At 43.8% G+C, this 18,117-nt stretch overlaps 1 protein-coding gene across 9 annotated transcripts in view; it reads left to right on the top strand.

The window, feature by feature from the left end:
• LOC129374665 (apoptosis-stimulating of p53 protein 1-like) overlaps positions 1–18,117 on the top strand; it is a 44,698-nt gene that overhangs the window by 15,105 nt on the left and 11,476 nt on the right. For 7 of the 9 annotated variants that reach the window (XM_055053190.1, XM_055053183.1, XM_055053186.1 and 4 more), the window contains 7 exons: positions 2,270–2,365; positions 2,740–2,796; positions 3,631–3,751; positions 3,799–3,899; positions 4,044–4,211; positions 4,688–4,828; positions 4,894–5,077. In XM_055053190.1, coding sequence (XP_054909165.1) covers positions 2,270–2,365; positions 2,740–2,796; positions 3,631–3,751; positions 3,799–3,899; positions 4,044–4,211; positions 4,688–4,828; positions 4,894–5,077 — 868 coding nt within the window. The remainder of the gene's footprint in view (positions 1–2,269; positions 2,366–2,739; positions 2,797–3,630; positions 3,752–3,798; positions 3,900–4,043; positions 4,212–4,687; positions 4,829–4,893; positions 5,078–18,117) is intronic. The other 2 variants (XM_055053185.1, XM_055053188.1) reach the window with 1 other exon arrangement.

An 18,117-nucleotide genomic window follows, 5' to 3' on the forward strand; every position in this document is an offset into this window, starting at 1 on the left:
CAAGAGGTTCTGGTGTTTGTAGAGGTTCTGGTGGTTCTGGAGGTTCTGGTGTTTGTAGAGGTTCTGGAGGTTCTGGTGTTTGTAGAGGTTCTGGAGGTTCTGGTGTTTGTAGAGGTTCTGGAGGTTCTGGCGGTTCTGGTGTTTGTAGAGGTTCTGGCGGTTCTGGTGTTTGTAGAGGTTCTGGAGGTTCTGGTGTTTGTAGAGGTTCTGGAGGTTCTGGTGTTTGTAGAGGTTCTGGAGGTTCTGGTGTTTGTAGAGGTTCTGGCGGTTCTGGTGTTTGTAGAGGTTCAAGAGGTTCTGGTGTTTGTAGAGGTTCTGGCGGTTCTGGTGTTTGTAGAGGTTCAAGAGGTTCTGGTGTTTGTAGAGGTTCTGGTGGTTCTGGAGGTTCTGGTGTTTGTAGAGGTTCTGGTGGTTCTGGAGGTTCTGGTGTTTGTAGAGGTTCTGGAGGTTCTGGTGTTTGTAGAGGTTCTGGAGGTTCTGGAGGTTCTGGTGTTTGTAGAGGTTCTGGTGGTTCTGGAGGTTCTGGTGTTTGTAGAGGTTCTGGTGGTTCTGGAGGTTCTGGTGTTTGTAGAGGTTCTGGAGGTTCTGGTGTTTGTAGAGGTTCTGGAGGTTCTGGTGTTTGTAGAGGTTCTGGAGGTTCTGGGGGTTCTGGTGTTTGTAGAGGTTCTGGCGGTTCTGGTGTTTGTAGAGGTTCTGGAGGTTCTGGTGTTTGTAGAGGTTCTGGAGGTTCTGGAGGTTCTGGTGTTTGTAGAGGTTCTGGAGGTTCTGGAGTAAACTTAGATAAAGATCCAAACTGAAACAACTGGTGACTCTGAGAACTTGCATACATTCTAAGGAATGTTCTCAGACTGTCTGTCTGCTGTCAGGACAATAAAGTCTCTGTTCAAAAGTTCAGCACAACATTAAAACTTTAAAATCCTTTTCCAAAGTATCATAAAATGTATTAAGAGATTTCCTTAAGCATTAAACAGCATGTTTTGAATTAGTTATTTTTATTTGCATGCATTTTATATTACTGAAATACAATAGAAGCAGGAAACTATTTTTACTCCTAAAAATATTTCAGGTATTTTAAAAGATCTTTTCTTAAAATAGAAACAACACTTTAGTTCTGAGATCCAAACTTATAGTTATTATTTAGCATCAGATTTTTGTGCCAGTTTGTTTAAAATACAAATGAGTTTCTTGTGGAGTTACTGAGACAGAGAGCCATCGCGTCGAGCTGCAGGTCAGACATTTTCATCTGGAATGTAAAAGGGCTGGTACAGCAGGTCTAAAGGATAATAAAATTAATATTGGGACAGCCCCACAGGGAGAAGAACACACCTTCTATGCATATATTCAGATGAAGGGAATACAGTCTTATAAAAAGCTTCGTTTCACAGCAGAAGATCAAATTGCTTTTGCCCGAGTCAGCAATTCCCAGAAATGCATTTCTGTTGTTTCTTTTCAACTCGTTGCAGGTAATTCTGTTTGTCATGTGTTGGACTTTATGATAATCTGGGTGTGATGCTGATGTGACATTCTGAATGCATTGAATTCTCTGGATAAAGCTCTAGATGTATCTGATGTCGTATGATTGTTCTTTCCCCTGCGCACGCAGAGACTCAAGAACCTGAGACACGGAGGAAATTGACGAGCAAAATGAAGATATTCCTCTTAAATCTTAACAATACCTAAAACAGGTGGGCAGTCCTGGTCCTCGAGGGCCGCTGTCCTGTAGCTCTTGGACGTCTTCCTGGTCCAACACACCTGAATCAAATCGCTGAGTCAGCTCCTAAATGCAGTCAAGTTCTGCAGAGTCCTGCTAATGACCTCATTATTTGACTCAGGTGTGTTGAAGTAGAGATGTGTCTAAAAGTGGAGAAAACCTCGAGGACCCAGAGTGCCCATCCCTGACCTAAAAGGAAAATGCCAGAAGCTAAAGCTAACCATGATGACTTGCTAGCAGCAATCCTCAGGTTCTGATTCTGCCACATTTTATAAAGTTGGGTTCAGGTAACATCTTAAGGCAAAACATGTTTTAAGAGGTTCACGTGTGTCGGCCATCTTGAAAAATGGCCTTCATCCTAAAATTGTGGAGGCTGATGGGAAAAATGAAAAACATCAGAGCTGAGGGGTTAGCATGTCTATGCTTCACCACTAGAGGGAAGTAAAGAGTAACAGGTGCTTCAGCTGGAGGAGAACCTTTAACCTATGTGTTGTGTGTGTGTGTGTGTGTGTGTGTGTGTGTGTGTGTGTGTGTGTGTGTGTGTGCGTGTGTGCGAAGGTCCCGCAGGTGGAGCTGACCCTCTCTGAGCTCCAGGAAATGGCCACCAGGCAGCAGCAGCAGATCGAGGCGCAGCAGCAAATGCTGATGGCAAAGGTAATAGCAACAATTTTATGAATTTTCTGAATAAATGTTGAAAAGCCTCAGTTTGAAGTGATGCTTCCTCCCACCTGCAGGTGGCAGTATCTGGCCTGTCCACGTGGCAGTTACAGAAATCAAGTCATTTCAATTCGATAGAGAAATAAAAATGCTTGTCTTCTGTGTGTAGATTGTTGGAGTTTAATGTGAAAAAGTTTGACCAGAGATTTGTTTTTATTTTGGAATATCTAAAATAAAATATAGTGAGATTTAATTTCCTGTACCATAGAACAGACTCACAGTAAATACTGTTCAGTGTAGTGTTATGGAGCTCTGAGGAACCAGAACCACAACCGGACCAGTGTTACCTTCATGACTCTCCACTGTTCTAGGAGCAACGGCTGTGGTTCCTTCAGCAGGGCAGCAGAACCAACACAGGACACTCACAGGTAGGCCAACACGTTCCCCACATGTTCCCTACATGTTCCCCACATGTTCCCCACATGTTCCCCACATGTTCCCCACATGTTCCCTACATGTTCCCTACATGTTCCCCACATGTTCCCCACATGTTCCCTACATGTTCCCTACATGTTCCCCACATGTTCCCTACATGTTCCCCACATGTTCCCTACATGTTCCCTACATGTTCCCTACATGTTCCCCACATGTTCCCCACATGTTCCCTACATGTTCCCTACGTGTTCCCCACGTGTTCCCTACATGTTCCCTACATGTTCCCACATGTTCCCTACATGTTCCCTACATGTTCCCGACATGTTCCCTACATGTTCCCTACATGTTCCCCACATGTTCCCTACATGTTCCCCACATGTTCCCTACATGTTCCCCACATGTTCCCTACTTGTTCCCTACGTGTTCCCCACGTGTTTTCCTTACATGTTCCCTACATGTTCCCCACATGTTCCCTACATGTTCCCTACATGTTCCCCACATGTTCCCTACATGTTCCCTACATGTTCCCCACATGTTCCCCACATGTTCCCTACATGTTCCCTACTTGTTCCCTACATGTTCCCCACGTGTTCCCCACGTGTTCCCTACATGTTCCCTACATGTTCCCCACATGTTCCCTACATGTTCCCTACATGTTCCCTACAAAAAAACATCTTGACTATGATACTGTATGATGCAAATAAAAGATTTTCTCTTTAAAGAAAAATCTACTTCACATTCCCCACAGGTTCCCCAGACGTTCCCCTAGATGTTCCCAGGTTCCCCACGTTTCCCCAGATGTTCTCCAGCTGTTTGTGTCTCTGCAGATGGAGGCGGAGCAGCTGCAGCGCCTCAAGGAGCGGGTGGAGAGCCAGGAGGCGAAGCTGAAGAAGATCCGCGCCATGAGAGGCCAGGTGGATTACAGCAGGCTGATCAACGGGAACCTCAGTAAGACAAACAGGAACGATCATCAGCCGGCCCTTCGTCACTCTGAGCTCTACTGCTTCTGTCTGCAGCCACAGAGATCCACCATGTGAGCAGCTTGTTCCAGGAGAAGCAGGACGAGCTGCAGGCCGCCGTCAGCAGGGTGGAGCAGGTAGGTGGTGCTGTGGTCATGGAGGGTGGGGGGCGCTGTAACAGCATGAATTGTTCCATTAGAATCAAACAGCTGCTGCTGCTTTGATGCATTTTAGCCTTTTCTTCCTCTTCATCATCCTCTCGTCTTCCTCCTGGTGTTCAGCTGACCCAGCAGTTGGAGGACCTGAGGAGGGGACGCCTCCAGCTGCAGAACGACGCCCAGAGGCTGGCGGACACCTCCGGGTCCCCTACGGCCCCCACCACCCAGAAGGGCTTCTTGTTATCCGGCTCTGCTGGCGTGGAGCTGAGGAAGCTCCACCAGGAGCTGCAGGTGAGCCCAGGGGCTGATGGGTACTGGGAACCAGTAGGAGGCCCTGCTGGATTAAAACTGTCTAAAATGAATAAACATGCAACACCTGCTGTTACCAGACAGAAGGGAGTCGCGATGGTTCTTCAGAATAAAATCCATTTGAACATTTCATGATTCTGAAATGTGTTTCAAAGTGAAGGTCAGGGAATTGACCTAGAGGTCGATTGAAGGCTGTTGGCCTGGAATTTGTTAAATGGACTGAACTTCTCGAGCTTTTCCGGTCATTTTGGCCACTCAAAGCGCTTTAAACTGGAGTCACACTCACAAACATTCACACAGCCATACGCAGACCAGTAGTGCCTTGCCCACAGGCACATCGACATGTGGCAGGAGGAAGATGCAATCGAACCTACAACCTTCCGGTTGCAAGACGACGACTGCCACACACACATGTTACTCATGTAGAGGAACTGGTACTGGTCCCGGCTGTGTTTCAGGCCCGGAACCATCAGAACCTGGAGCAGAGTGGCCGGCTGGCCCAGAACCAGGAGCTGCTGTCCAAGCGGACGGGTCAGGTGGCGGCCATGGACCGTCGGATTGGAGAGCTGAGGGACCGTCTCCACAGGAAGAGAGCAGAGGTACCGATCTCGTCCCGTACCGCTTCTTGTCCCACCGTCCTCTCTGACGCCCGTCTCCCCTCCAGCTGAGCCGGAATGAGGGACCGTCCTCCCCCCGGACGACCCCACGACCCGGCGCCGCCGTCTCCAGCCGAGTGGCGGCCGTCTGCCCATATGTCCAGACGCCAACGGATGGGAGGCGCGAGCCTGGACGGCCGACGGACCCTCCACCCAAAGCCGCGCCACTCAGCCATGTCCGCTCACTATCAGGTCCTAGTGTCTTCACGATGGACATGGACTCGCCTCTTGACGGGTCATCTTCACGATGATTGTCCCTCTGTGTCTCCTGTCTCATCTTTCTATTCCCTGGTCTTTCCTGACACTACCTTCTGTTGGGACTCATGGTCTGCTTGTCTCTATTTGTCTCCAGTTGTCTCTGGTTGTCTTCAGTTGTCTCCAGTTGTCTCTGGTTGTCTTCAGTTGTCTCTGCTTGTCTCCAGTTGTCTCTGGTTGTCTTCAGTTGTCTCTGCTTGTCTCCAGTTGTCTCTTGTTGTCTTCAGTTGTCTCCAGTTGTCTCTTGTTGTCTTCAGTTGTCTCTAGTTGTCTCTGGTTGTCTTCAGTTGTCTCCAGTTGTCTCTATTTGTCTCCAGTTGTCTCTGGTTGTCTTTAGTTGTCTCTGGTTGTCTCTAGTTGTCTCTGCTTGTCTTCAGTTGTCTCTATTTATCTCCAGTTGTCTCTGGTTGTCTGTAGTTGTCTCTGGTTGTCTCTAGTTGTCTCTGCTTGTCTCCAGTTGTCTTTGGTTGTCTTCAGTTTGTCTGCTTGTCTCTGGTGTCTCTGTCTTGGTCTCTAGTTGTCTCTGGTTGTCTTTAGTTGTCTCTGGTTGTCTTTAGTTGTCTCTGGTTGTCTCTAGTTGTCTCTGGTTGTCTTCAGTTTTCTCTGGTTGTCTCTAGTTGTCTCTGGTTGTCTTTAGTTGTCTCTGGTTGTCTTTAGTTGTCTCCAATTGTCTCTGGTTGTCTTTAGTTGTCTCTGGTTGTCTTTAGTGTTTTGTGGTTGTCTTTAGTTGTCTCTGGTTGTCTCTAGTTGTCTCTGGTTGTCTTTAGTTGTCTCTGGTTGTCTTTAGTTGTCTCTGGTTGTCTCTAGTTGTCTCTGGTTGTCTTCAGTTTTCTCTGGTTGTCTTTAGTTGTCTCTAGTTGTCTTTAGTTGTCTCCAGTTGTCTCTGGTTGTCTTCAGTTGTCTCTGCTTGTCTCCAGTTGTCTCTTGTTGTCTTTAGTTGTCTCCAGTTGTCTCTTGTTGTCTTCAGTTGTCTCTATTTGTCTCCAGTTGTCTCTGGTTGTCTTCAGTTGTCTCCAGTTGTCTCTATTTGTCTCCAGTTGTCTCTGGTTGTCTTTAGTTGTCTTTAGTTGTCTCTGCTTGTCTTCAGTTGTCTCTATTTATCTCCAGTTGTCTCTGGTTGTCTTTAGTTGTCTCTGGTTGTCTCTAGTTGTCTCTGCTTGTCTCCAGTTGTCTTTGGTTGTCTTCAGTTGTCTCTGCTTGTCTCTGGTTGTCTGGTTGTCTCTAGTTGTCTCTGGTTGTCTTTAGTTGTCTCTGGTTGTCTTTAGTTGTCTCTGGTTGTCTCTAGTTGTCTCTGGTTGTCTTCAGTTTTCTCTGGTTGTCTAGTTGTCTCTGGTTGTCTTTAGTTGTCTCTGGTTGTCTTTAGTTGTCTCCAATTGTCTCTGGTTGTCTTTAGTTGTCTCTGGTTGTCTTTAGTGTTTTGTGGTTGTCTTTAGTTGTCTCTGGTTGTCTCTAGTTGTCTCTGGTTGTCTTTAGTTGTCTCTGGTTGTCTTTAGTTGTCTGGTTGTCTCTAGTTGTCTCTGGTTGTCTTCAGTTTTCTCTGGTTGTCTTTAGTTGTCTCTAGTTGTCTTTAGTTGTCTCCAATTGTCTCTGGTTGTCTTCAGTTGTCTCTGGTTGTCTTTAGTTGTCTCTGGTTGTCTCTGGTTGTCTTCAGTTGTCTCTGGTTGTCTTTAGTTGTCTCTGGTTGTCTTTAGTTGTCTCCAATTGTCTCTGGTTGTCTTCAGTTGTCTCTGGTTGTCTTCAGTTGTCTCTGGTTGTCTTTAGTTGTCTCTGGTTGTCTTTAGTTGTCTCTGGTTGTCTCTAGTTGTCTCTAGTTGTCTCTAGTTGTCTTTAGTTGTCTCTGGTTGTCTCTAGTTGTCTCTAGTTGTCTGGTTGTTTCAGTTGTCTCTGGTTGTCTTTAGTTGTCTCTGGTTGTCTTCAGTTGTCTGGTTGTCTTTAGTTGTCTCCAATTGTCTCTGGTTGTCTTCAGTTGTCTCTGGTTGTCTTTAGTTGTCTCTGGTTGTCTTTAGTTGTCTCTGGTTGTCTTTAGTTGTCTCCAATTGTCTCTATTTGTCTCCAGTTGTCTCTGGTTGTCTTCAGTTGTCTCTGGTTGTCTTTAGTTGTCTCTGGTTGTCTTCAGTTGTCTCTGGTTGTCTTTAGTTGTCTCTGGTTGTCTTTAGTTGTCTCTGGTTGTCTCTAGTTGTCTCTAGTTGTCTCTAGTTGTCTTTAGTTGTCTCTGGTTGTCTCTAGTTGTCTCTAGTTGTCTCTGGTTGTCTTCAGTTGTCTCTGGTTGTCTTTAGTTGTCTCCAATTGTCTCTGGTTGTCTTCAGTTGTCTCTGGTTGTCTTTAGTTGTCTCTAGTTGTCTCTGGTTGTCTTTAGTTGTCTCTGGTTGTCTTCAGTTGTCTCTGGTTGTCTTCAGTTGTCTCTGGTTGTCGTTAGTTGTCTCTGGTTGTCTTCAGTTGTCTCTGGTTGTCTTTAGTTGTCTCTGGTTGTCTTTAGTTGTCTCCAATTGTCTCTGGTTGTCTTAGTTGTCTCTGGTTGTCTTTAGTTGTCTCCATTTGTCTCTGGTTGTCTTTAGTTGTCTTTAGTTGTCTCTGGTTGTCTTTAGTTGTCTCTAGTTGTCTCTGGTTGTCTTCAGTTTTCTCTGGTTGTCTTTAGTTGTCTCTAGTTGTCTCTGGTTGTCTTTAGTTGTCTCCAATTGTCTCTGGTTGTCTTCAGTTGTCTCTGGTTGTCTTTAGTTGTCTCTGGTTGTCTTCAGTTGTCTCTGGTTGTCTTTAGTTGTCTCCAATTGTCTCTGGTTGTCTTCAGTTGTCTTTGGTTGTCTTTAGTTGTCTCTGGTTGTCTTCAGTTGTCTCTGGTTGTCGTTAGTTGTCTCTGGTTGTCTTTAGTTGTCTCTGGTTGTCTTCAGTTGTCTCTGGTTGTCTTTAGTTGTCTCCAATTGTCTCTGGTTGTCTTCAGTTGTCTCTGGTTGTCTTTAGTTGTCTCTGGTTGTCTTCAGTTGTCTCTGGTTGTCTTTTGTCTCCAATTGTCTCTGGTTGTCTTCAGTTGTCTCTGGTTGTCTTCAGTTGTCTCTGGTTGTCTTCAGTTGTCTCTGGTTGTCTTTAGTTGTCTCTGGTTGTCTTTAGTTGTCTCTGGTTGTCTTTAGTTGTCTCTGGTTGTCTTTAGTTGTCTCTGGTTGTCTCTAGTTGTCTCTGCTTGTCTTCAGTTGTCTCTATTTATCTCCAGTTGTCTCTGGTTGTCTTCAGTTGTCTCTGGTTGTCTTTAGTTGTCTCTGGTTGTCTTCAGTTGTCTCTGGTTGTCTTTAGTTGTCTCCAATTGTCTCTGGTTGTCTTCAGTTGTCTCTGGTTGTCTTCAGTTGTCTCTGGTTGTCTTCAGTTGTCTCTGGTTGTTTAGTTGTCTCTGGTTGTCTTTAGTTGTCTGGTTGTCTTTAGTTGTCTCTGGTTGTCTTAGTTGTCTCTGGTTGTCTTTAGTTGTCTCTGGTTGTCTCTAGTTGTCTCTGTTGTCTTCAGTTTCTCTATTTATCTCCAGTTGTCTCTGGTTGTCTGTAGTTGTCTCTGGTTGTCTCTGCTTGTCTCCAGTTGTCTCTGGTTGTCTTTAGTTGTCTCTAGTTGTCTCTGGTTGTCTTTAGTTGTCTCTGGTTGTCTTTAGTTGTCTCCAATTGTCTCTGGTTGTCTTCAGTTGTCTCTGGTTGTCTTTAGTTGTCTCTGGTTGTCTTCAGTTGTCTCTGGTTGTCTTTAGTTGTCTCCAATTGTCTCTGGTTGTCTTCAGTTGTCTCTGGTTGTCTTTAGTTGTCTCTAGTTGTCTCTGGTTGTCTTTAGTTGTCTCTGGTTGTCTTTAGTTGTCTCCAATTGTCTCTATTTGTCTCCAGTTGTCTCTGGTTGTCTTTAGTTGTCTCTGGTTGTCTTTAGTTGTCTTTAGTTGTCTCTGGTTGTCTTTCAGTTGTCTCTGGTTGTCTTCAGTCTCTGGTTGTCGTTAGTTGTCTGGTTGTCTTCAGTTGTCTCTGGTTGTCGTTAGTTGTCTCTGGTTGTCTTTAGTTGTCTCTGGTTGTCTTTAGTTGTCTCCATTTGTCTCTGGTTGTCTTTAGTTGTCTCTGGTTGTCTTTAGTTGTCTTTAGTTGTCTGGTTGTCTTCAGTTTTCTCTGGTTGTCTTTAGTTGTCTCTAGTTCTGGTTGTCTTTAGTTGTCTCCAATTGTCTCTGGTTGTCTTCAGTTGTCTCTGGTTGTCTTTAGTTGTCTCTGGTTGTCTTCAGTTGTCTCTGGTTGTCTTTAGTTGTCTCTGGTTGTCTTTAGTTGTCTCCAATTGTCTCTGGTTGTCTTCAGTTGTCTCTGGTTGTCTTCAGTTGTCTCTGGTTGTCTTCAGTTGTCTCTGGTTGTCGTTAGTTGTCTCTTGTTGTCTTTAGTTGTCTCTGGTTGTCTTCAGTTGTCTCTGGTTGTCTTTAGTTGTCTGGTTGTCTTTAGTTGTCTCTGGTTGTCTTCAGTTGTCTCTGGTTGTCTTTAGTTGTCTCTGGTTGTCTTTAGTTGTCTCTGGTTGTCTCTAGTTGTCTCTGCTTGTCTTCAGTTGTCTCTATTTATCTCCAGTTGTCTCTGGTTGTCTGTAGTTGTCTCTGGTTGTCTCTGCTTGTCTCCAGTTGTCTCTGGTTGTCTTTAGTTGTCTCTAGTTGTCTCTGGTTGTCTTTAGTTGTCTCTGGTTGTCTTTAGTTGTCTCCAATTGTCTCTGTTGTCTTCAGTTGTCTCTGGTTGTCTTTAGTTGTCTCTGGTTGTCTTCAGTTGTCTCTGGTTGTCTTCAGTTGTCTCTGGTTGTCTTCAGTTGTCTCTGGTTGTCGTTAGTTGTCTCTTGTTGTCTTTAGTTGTCTCTGGTTGTCTTCAGTTGTCTCTGGTTGTCTTTAGTTGTCTCTGGTTGTCTTTAGTTGTCTCTGGTTGTCTTCAGTTGTCTCTGGTTGTCTTTAGTTGTCTCTGGTTGTCTTTAGTTGTCTCTGGTTGTCTCTAGTTGTCTCTGCTTGTCTTCAGTTGTCTCTATTTATCTCCAGTTGTCTCTGGTTGTCTGTAGTTGTCTCTGGTTGTCTCTGCTTGTCTCCAGTTGTTCTGGTTGTCTTAGTTCTCTAGTTGTCTCTGGTTGTCTTTAGTTGTCTCTGGTTGTCTTTAGTTGTCTCCAATTGTCTCTGGTTGTCTTCAGTTGTCTCTGGTTGTCTTTGTCTCTGGTTGTCTTTAGTTGTCTCTGGTTGTCTTTAGTTGTCTCCAATTGTCTCTGGTTGTCTTTAGTTGTCTCTGGTTGTCTTTAGTTGTCTCCAATTGTCTCTGGTTGTCTTCAGTTGTCTCTGGTTGTCTTTAGTTGTCTCTAGTTGTCTCTGGTTGTCTTTAGTTGTCTCTGGTTGTCTTTAGTTGTCTCCAATTGTCTCTATTTGTCTCCAGTTGTCTCTGGTTGTCTTTAGTTGTCTCTGGTTGTCTCTAGTTGTCTCTAGTTGTCTTTAGTTGTCTCTGGTTGTCTTCAGTTGTCTCTGGTTGTCTTCAGTTGTCTCTGGTTGTCGTTAGTTGTCTCTGGTTGTCTTCAGTTGTCTCTGGTTGTCTTTAGTTTGTCTCCAATTGTCTGGTTGTCTTTAGTTGTCTCTGGTTGTCTTTAGTTGTCTCTGGTTGTCTTTAGTTGTCTCCATTTGTCTCTGGTTGTCTTTAGTTGTCTTTAGTTGTCTTTAGTTGTCTCTGGTTGTCTTTAGTTGTCTCTGGTTGTCTTCAGTTTTCTCTGGTTGTCTTTAGTTGTCTCTAGTTGTCTCTGGTTGTCTTTAGTTGTCTCCATTGTCTCTGGTTGTCTTCAGTTGTCTCTGGTTGTCTTTAGTTGTCTCTGGTTGTCTTCAGTTGTCTCTGGTTGTCTTTAGTTGTCTCTGGTTGTCTTCAGTTGTCTCTGGTTGTCTTTAGTTGTCTCTGGTTGTCTTTAGTTGTCTCCAATTGTCTCTGGTTGTCTTCAGTTGTCTTTAGTTGTCTTTAGTTGTCTCTGGTTGTCTCTGGTTGTCTTTAGTTGTCTCCAATTGTCTCTGGTTGTCTTCAGTTGTCTCTGGTTGTCTTTAGTTGTCTCTGGTTGTCTTTAGTTGTCTCCATTTGTCTCTGGTTGTCTTTAGTTGTCTTTAGTTGTCTTTAGTTGTCTTTAGTTGTCTCTGGTTGTCTTTAGTTGTCTCTGGTTGTCTTCAGTTGTCTTTGGTTGTCTTTAGTTGTCTCTAGTTGTCTCTGGTTGTCTTTAGTTGTCTCCAATTGTCTCTGGTTGTCTTCAGTTGTCTCTGGTTGTCTTTAGTTGTCTCTGGTTGTCTTCAGTTGTCTCTGGTTGTCTTTAGTTGTCTCTGGTTGTCTTCAGTTGTCTCTGGTTGTCTTTAGTTGTCTCTGGTTGTCTTTAGTTGTCTCTGGTTGTCTTCAGTTGTCTCTGGTTGTCTTTAGTTGTCTCTGGTTGTCTTTAGTTGTCTCCAATTGTCTCTGGTTGTCTTCAGTTGTCTCTGGTTGTCTTCAGTTGTCTCTGGTTGTCTTCAGTTGTCTCTGGTTGTCGTTAGTTGTCTCTGGTTGTCTTTAGTTGTCTCTGGTTGTCTTCAGTTGTCTCTGGTTGTCTTTAGTTGTCTCTGGTTGTCTTCAGTTGTCTCTGGTTGTCTTTAGTTGTCTCTGGTTGTCTTTAGTTGTCTCTGGTTGTCGTTAGTTGTCTCTTGTTGTCTTTAGTTGTCTCTGGTTGTCTTCAGTTGTCTCTGGTTGTCTTTAGTTGTCTCTGGTTGTCTTTAGTTGTCTCTGGTTGTCTTTAGTTGTCTCTGGTTGTCTTCAGTTGTCTCTGGTTGTCTTTAGTTGTCTCTGGTTGTCTTTAGTTGTCTCCAATTGTCTCTAGTTGTCTCCAATTGTCTCTGGTTGTCTTCAGTTGTCTCTGGTTGTCTTTAGTTGTCTCTGGTTGTCTCTAGTTGTCTCTGCTTGTCTCCAGTTGTCTCTGGTTGTCTTTAGTTGTCTCTGGTTGTCTCTAGTTGTCTCTGCTTGTCTTCAGTTGTCTCTATTTATCTCCAGTTGTCTCTGGTTGTCTGTAGTTGTCTCTGGTTGTCTCTGCTTGTCTCCAGTTGTCTCTGGTTGTCTTTAGTTGTCTCTGGTTGTCTCTAGTTGTCTCTGCTTGTCTCCAGTTGTCTCTATTTGTCTCCAGTTGTCTCTGGTTGTCTTTAGTTGTCTCTGGTTGTCTCTAGTTGTCTCTGCTTGTCTTCAGTTGTCTCTATTTATCTCCAGTTGTCTCTGGTTGTCTGTAGTTGTCTCTGGTTGTCTCTAGTTGTCTCTGCTTGTCTCCAGTTGTCTTTGGTTGTCTTCAGTTGTCTCTGCTTGTCTCTGGTTGTCTTTAGTTGTCTCTTGTTGTCTTCAGTTGTCTCTATTTATCTCCAGTTGTCTCTGGTTGTCTTTAGTTGTCTCTGGTTGTCTCTAGTTGTCTCTGCTTGTCTCCAGTTGTCTCTATTTGTCTCCAGTTGTCTCTGGTTGTCTCCAGTTGTCTCTGGTTGTCTGTAGTTGTCCCTGGTTGTCTCTAGTTGTCTCTGGTTGTCTGTAGTTGTCTCTGGTTGTCTCTAGTTGTCTGCTTGTCTCCAGTTGTCTTGGTTGTCTTCAGTTGTCTGCTTGTCTCTTGTTGTCTTCAGTTGTCTCTATTTATCTCCAGTTGTCTCTGGTTGTCTGTAGTTGTCTCTGGTTGTCTCCAATTGTCTCTATTTGTCTCCAGTTGTCTCTGGTTGTCTTTAGTTGTCTCCAATTGTCTCTTGTTGTCTTCAGTTGTCTCTGGTTGTCTTTAGTTGTCTCTGGTTGTCTTTAGTTGTCTCTGGTTGTCTTTAGTTGTCTCCAATTGTCTCTGGTTGTCTTCAGTTGTCTCTGGTTGTCTTTAGTTGTCTCTAGTTGTCTCTGGTTGTCTTTAGTTGTCTCTGGTTGTCTTTAGTTGTCTCCAGTTGTCTCTAGTTGTCTTCAGTTGTCTCTGGTTGTCTCTAGTTGTCTCTGGTTGTCTTCAGTTTTCTCTGGTTGTCTTTAGTTGTCTCTAGTTGTCTCTGGTTGTCTTTAGTTGTCTCTGGTTGTCTCTAGTTGTCTCTGGTTGTCTTTAGTTGTCTCTAGTTGTCTCTGGTTGTCTTTAGTTGTCTCTGGTTGTCTTTAGTTGTCTCTGGTTGTCTTCAGTTGTCTCTGGTTGTCTTTAGTTGTCTCCAATTGTCTCTGGTTGTCTTCAGTTGTCTCTGGTTGTCTTTAGTTGTCTCTAGTTGTCTCTGGTTGTCTTTAGTTGTCTCTGGTTGTCTTTAGTTGTCTCCAATTGTCTCTGGTTGTCTTTAGTTGTCTCTGGTTGTCTCTAGTTGTCTCTGGTTGTCTTCAGTTTTCTCTGGTTGTCTTTAGTTGTCTCTAGTTGTCTCTGGTTGTCTTTAGTTGTCTCTGGTTGTCTTTAGTTGTCTCTGGTTGTCTTTAGTTGTCTCTGGTTGTCTTTAGTTGTCTCTAGTTGTCTCTGGTTGTCTTTAGTTGTCTCTGGTTGTCTTTAGTTGTCTCTGGTTGTCTTCAGTTGTCTCTGGTTGTCTCTAGTTTTCTCTGGTTGTCTTTAGTTGTCTCTAGTTGTCTCTGGTTGTCTTTAGTTGTCTCTGGTTGTCTTTAGTTGTCTCTGGTTGTCTTCAGTTGTCTCTGGTTGTCTTTAGTTGTCTCCAATTGTCTCTGGTTGTCTTCAGTTGTCTCTGGTTGTCTTTAGTTGTCTCTGGTTGTCTCTGGTTGTCTTTAGTTGTCTCTGGTTGTCTTTAGTTGTCTCCAATTGTCTCTGGTTGTCTTTAGTTGTCTCTGGTTGTCTCTAGTTGTCTCTGGTTGTCTTCAGTTTTCTCTGGTTGTCTTTAGTTGTCTCTAGTTGTCTCTGGTTGTCTTTAGTTGTCTCTGGTTGTCTTTAGTTGTCTCTGGTTGTCTTCAGTTGTCTCTGGTTGTCTTTAGTTGTCTCTAGTTGTCTCTGGTTGTCTTAGTTGTCTCCAATTGTCTCTGGTTGTCTTCAGTTGTCTCTGGTTGTCTTTAGTTGTCTCTGGTTGTCTTTAGTTGTCTCCATTTGTCTCTGGTTGTCTTTAGTTGTCTCTGGTTGTCTTTAGTTGTCTCTGGTTGTCTTTAGTTGTCTCTGGTTGTCTTCAGTTGTCTCTGGTTGTCTTTAGTTGTCTCTAGTTGTCTCTGGTTGTCTTTAGTTGTCTCCAATTGTCTCTGGTTGTCTTTAGTTGTCTCCAATTGTCTCTGGTTGTCTTCAGTTGTCTCTGGTTGTCTTTAGTTGTCTCTAGTTGTCTCTGGTTGTCTTTAGTTGTCTCTGGTTGTCTTTAGTTGTCTCCAATTGTCTCTGGTTGTCTTCAGTTGTCTCTGGTTGTCTTCAGTTGTCTCTGGTTGTCTTTAGTTGTCTCTGGTTGTCTTTAGTTGTCTCTGGTTGTCGTTAGTTGTCTCTTGTTGTCTTTAGTTGTCTCTGGTTGTCTTCAGTTGTCTCTGGTTGTCTTTAGTTGTCTCTGGTTGTCTTTAGTTGTCTCTGGTTGTCTTTAGTTGTCTCTGGTTGTCTTCAGTTGTCTCTGGTTGTCTTTAGTTGTCTCTGGTTGTCTTTAGTTGTCTCCAATTGTCTCTGGTTGTCTTCAGTTGTCTCTGGTTGTCTTTAGTTGTCTCTGGTTGTCTCTAGTTGTCTCTGCTTGTCTCCAGTTGTCTCTGGTTGTCTTTAGTTGTCTCTGGTTGTCTCTAGTTGTCTCTGCTTGTCTTCAGTTGTCTCTATTTATCTCCAGTTGTCTCTGGTTGTCTGTAGTTGTCTCTGGTTGTCTCTGCTTGTCTCCAGTTGTCTCTGGTTGTCTTTAGTTGTCTCTGGTTGTCTCTAGTTGTCTCTGCTTGTCTCCAGTTGTCTCTATTTGTCTCCAGTTGTCTCTGGTTGTCTTTAGTTGTCTCTGGTTGTCTCTAGTTGTCTCTGCTTGTCTTCAGTTGTCTCTATTTATCTCCAGTTGTCTCTGGTTGTCTGTAGTTGTCTCTGGTTGTCTCTAGTTGTCTCTGCTTGTCTCCAGTTGTCTCTATTTGTCTCCAGTTGTCTCTGGTTGTCTCCAGTTGTCTCTGGTTGTCTGTAGTTGTCCCTGGTTGTCTCTAGTTGTCTCTGGTTGTCTGTAGTTGTCTCTGGTTGTCTCTAGTTGTCTCTGCTTGTCTCCAGTTGTCTTTGGTTGTCTTCAGTTGTCTCTGGTTGTCTTCAGTTGTCTCTATTTATCTCCAGTTGTCTCTGGTTGTCTGTAGTTGTCTCTGGTTGTCTCCAATTGTCTCTATTTGTCTCCAGTTGTCTCTGGTTGTCTTTAGTTGTCTCCAATTGTCTCTGGTTGTCTTCAGTTGTGTCTGGTTGTCTTTAGTTGTCTCTGGTTGTCTTCAGTTGTCTCTGGTTGTCTTTAGTTGTCTCTGGTTGTCTTTAGTTGTCTCCAATTGTCTCTGGTTGTCTTCAGTTGTCTTTAGTTGTCTTTAGTTGTCTCTGGTTGTCTCTGGTTGTCTTTAGTTGTCTCCAATTGTCTCTGGTTGTCTTCAGTTGTCTCTGGTTGTCTTTAGTTGTCTCTGGTTGTCTTTAGTTGTCTCCATTTGTCTCTGGTTGTCTTTAGTTGTCTTTAGTTGTCTCTGGTTGTCTTTAGTTGTCTCTGGTTGTCTTTAGTTGTCTCTGGTTGTCTTCAGTTTTCTCTGGTTGTCTTTAGTTGTCTCTGGTTGTCTCTGGTTGTCTTTAGTTGTCTCCAATTGTCTCTGGTTGTCTTCAGTTGTCTCTGGTTGTCTTTAGTTGTCTCTGGTTGTCTTCAGTTGTCTCTGGTTGTCTTTAGTTGTCTCTGGTTGTCTTCAGTTGTCTCTGGTTGTCTTTAGTTGTCTCTGGTTGTCTTTAGTTGTCTCCAATTGTCTCTGGTTGTCTTCAGTTGTCTCTGGTTGTCTTCAGTTGTCTCTGGTTGTCTTCAGTTGTCTCTGGTTGTCGTTAGTTGTCTCTTGTTGTCTTTAGTTGTCTCTGGTTGTCTTCAGTTGTCTCTGGTTGTCTTTAGTTGTCTCTGGTTGTCTTCAGTTGTCTCTGGTTGTCGTTAGTTGTCTCTTGTTGTCTTTAGTTGTCTCTGGTTGTCTTCAGTTGTCTCTGGTTGTCTTTAGTTGTCTCTGGTTGTCTTTAGTTGTCTCTGGTTGTCGTTAGTTGTCTCTTGTTGTCTTTAGTTGTCTCTGGTTGTCTTCAGTTGTCTCTGGTTGTCTTTAGTTGTCTCTGGTTGTCTTTAGTTGTCTCTGGTTGTCTTTAGTTGTCTCTGGTTGTCTTCAGTTGTCTCTGGTTGTCTTTAGTTGTCTCTGGTTGTCTTTAGTTGTCTCCAATTGTCTCTAGTTGTCTCCAATTGTCTCTGGTTGTCTTCAGTTGTCTCTGGTTGTCTTTAGTTGTCTCTGGTTGTCTCTAGTTGTCTCTGCTTGTCTCCAGTTGTCTCTGGTTGTCTTTAGTTGTCTCTGGTTGTCTCTAGTTGTCTCTGCTTGTCTTCAGTTGTCTCTATTTATCTCCAGTTGTCTCTGGTTGTCTGTAGTTGTCTCTGGTTGTCTCTGCTTGTCTCCAGTTGTCTCTGGTTGTCTTTAGTTGTCTCTGGTTGTCTCTAGTTGTCTCTGCTTGTCTCCAGTTGTCTCTATTTGTCTCCAGTTGTCTCTGGTTGTCTTTAGTTGTCTCTGGTTGTCTCTAGTTGTCTCTATTTATCTCCAGTTGTCTCTGGTTGTCTGTAGTTGTCTCTGGTTGTCTCTAGTTGTCTCTGCTTGTCTCCAGTTGTCTTTGGTTGTCTTCAGTTGTCTCTGCTTGTCTCTGGTTGTCTTTAGTTGTCTCTTGTTGTCTTCAGTTGTCTCTATTTATCTCCAGTTGTCTCTGGTTGTCTTTAGTTGTCTCTGGTTGTCTCTAGTTGTCTCTGCTTGTCTCCAGTTGTCTCTATTTGTCTCCAGTTGTCTCTGGTTGTCTCCAGTTGTCTCTGGTTGTCTGTAGTTGTCCCTGGTTGTCTCTAGTTGTCTCTGGTTGTCTGTAGTTGTCTCTGGTTGTCTCTAGTTGTCTCTGCTTGTCTCCAGTTGTCTTTGGTTGTCTTCAGTTGTCTCTGCTTGTCTCTTGTTGTCTTCAGTTGTCTCTATTTATCTCCAGTTGTCTCTGGTTGTCTCTAGTTGTCTCTGCTTGTCTCCAGTTGTCTCTATTTGTCTCCAGTTGTCTCTGGTTGTCTTTAGTTGTCTCCAATTGTCTCTGGTTGTCTTCAGTTGTCTCTGGTTGTCTTTAGTTGTCTCTGGTTGTCTTCAGTTGTCTCTGGTTGTCTTTAGTTGTCTCCAATTGTCTCTGGTTGTCTTCAGTTGTCTCTGGTTGTCTTTAGTTGTCTCTGGTTGTCTCTGGTTGTCTTTAGTTGTCTCTGGTTGTCTTTAGTTGTCTCCAATTGTCTCTGGTTGTCTTTAGTTGTCTCTGGTTGTCTCTAGTTGTCTCTGGTTGTCTTCAGTTTTCTCTGGTTGTCTTTAGTTGTCTCTAGTTGTCTCTGGTTGTCTTTAGTTGTCTCTGGTTGTCTCTAGTTGTCTCTGGTTGTCTTTAGTTGTCTCTAGTTGTCTCTGGTTGTCTTTAGTTGTCTCTGGTTGTCTTTAGTTGTCTCTGGTTGTCTTCAGTTGTCTCTGGTTGTCTTTAGTTGTCTCCAATTGTCTCTGGTTGTCTTCAGTTGTCTCTGGTTGTCTTTAGTTGTCTCTAGTTGTCTCTGGTTGTCTTTAGTTGTCTCTGGTTGTCTTTAGTTGTCTCCAATTGTCTCTGGTTGTCTTCAGTTGTCTCTGGTTGTCTCTAGTTGTCTCTGGTTGTCTTCAGTTTTCTCTGGTTGTCTTTAGTTGTCTCTAGTTGTCTCTGGTTGTCTTTAGTTGTCTCTGGTTGTCTTTAGTTGTCTCTGGTTGTCTCTAGTTGTCTCTGGTTGTCTTTAGTTGTCTCTAGTTGTCTCTGGTTGTCTTTAGTTGTCTCTGGTTGTCTTTAGTTGTCTCTGGTTGTCTCTAGTTGTCTCTGGTTGTCTCTAGTTTTCTCTGGTTGTCTTTAGT

The sequence above is a fragment of the Poeciliopsis prolifica genome, unplaced genomic scaffold (genome assembly GCF_027474105.1).
Source record: "Poeciliopsis prolifica strain line A6 unplaced genomic scaffold, Auburn_PproV2 SCAFFOLD037, whole genome shotgun sequence".
Taxonomy (NCBI): domain Eukaryota; kingdom Metazoa; phylum Chordata; class Actinopteri; order Cyprinodontiformes; family Poeciliidae; genus Poeciliopsis; species Poeciliopsis prolifica.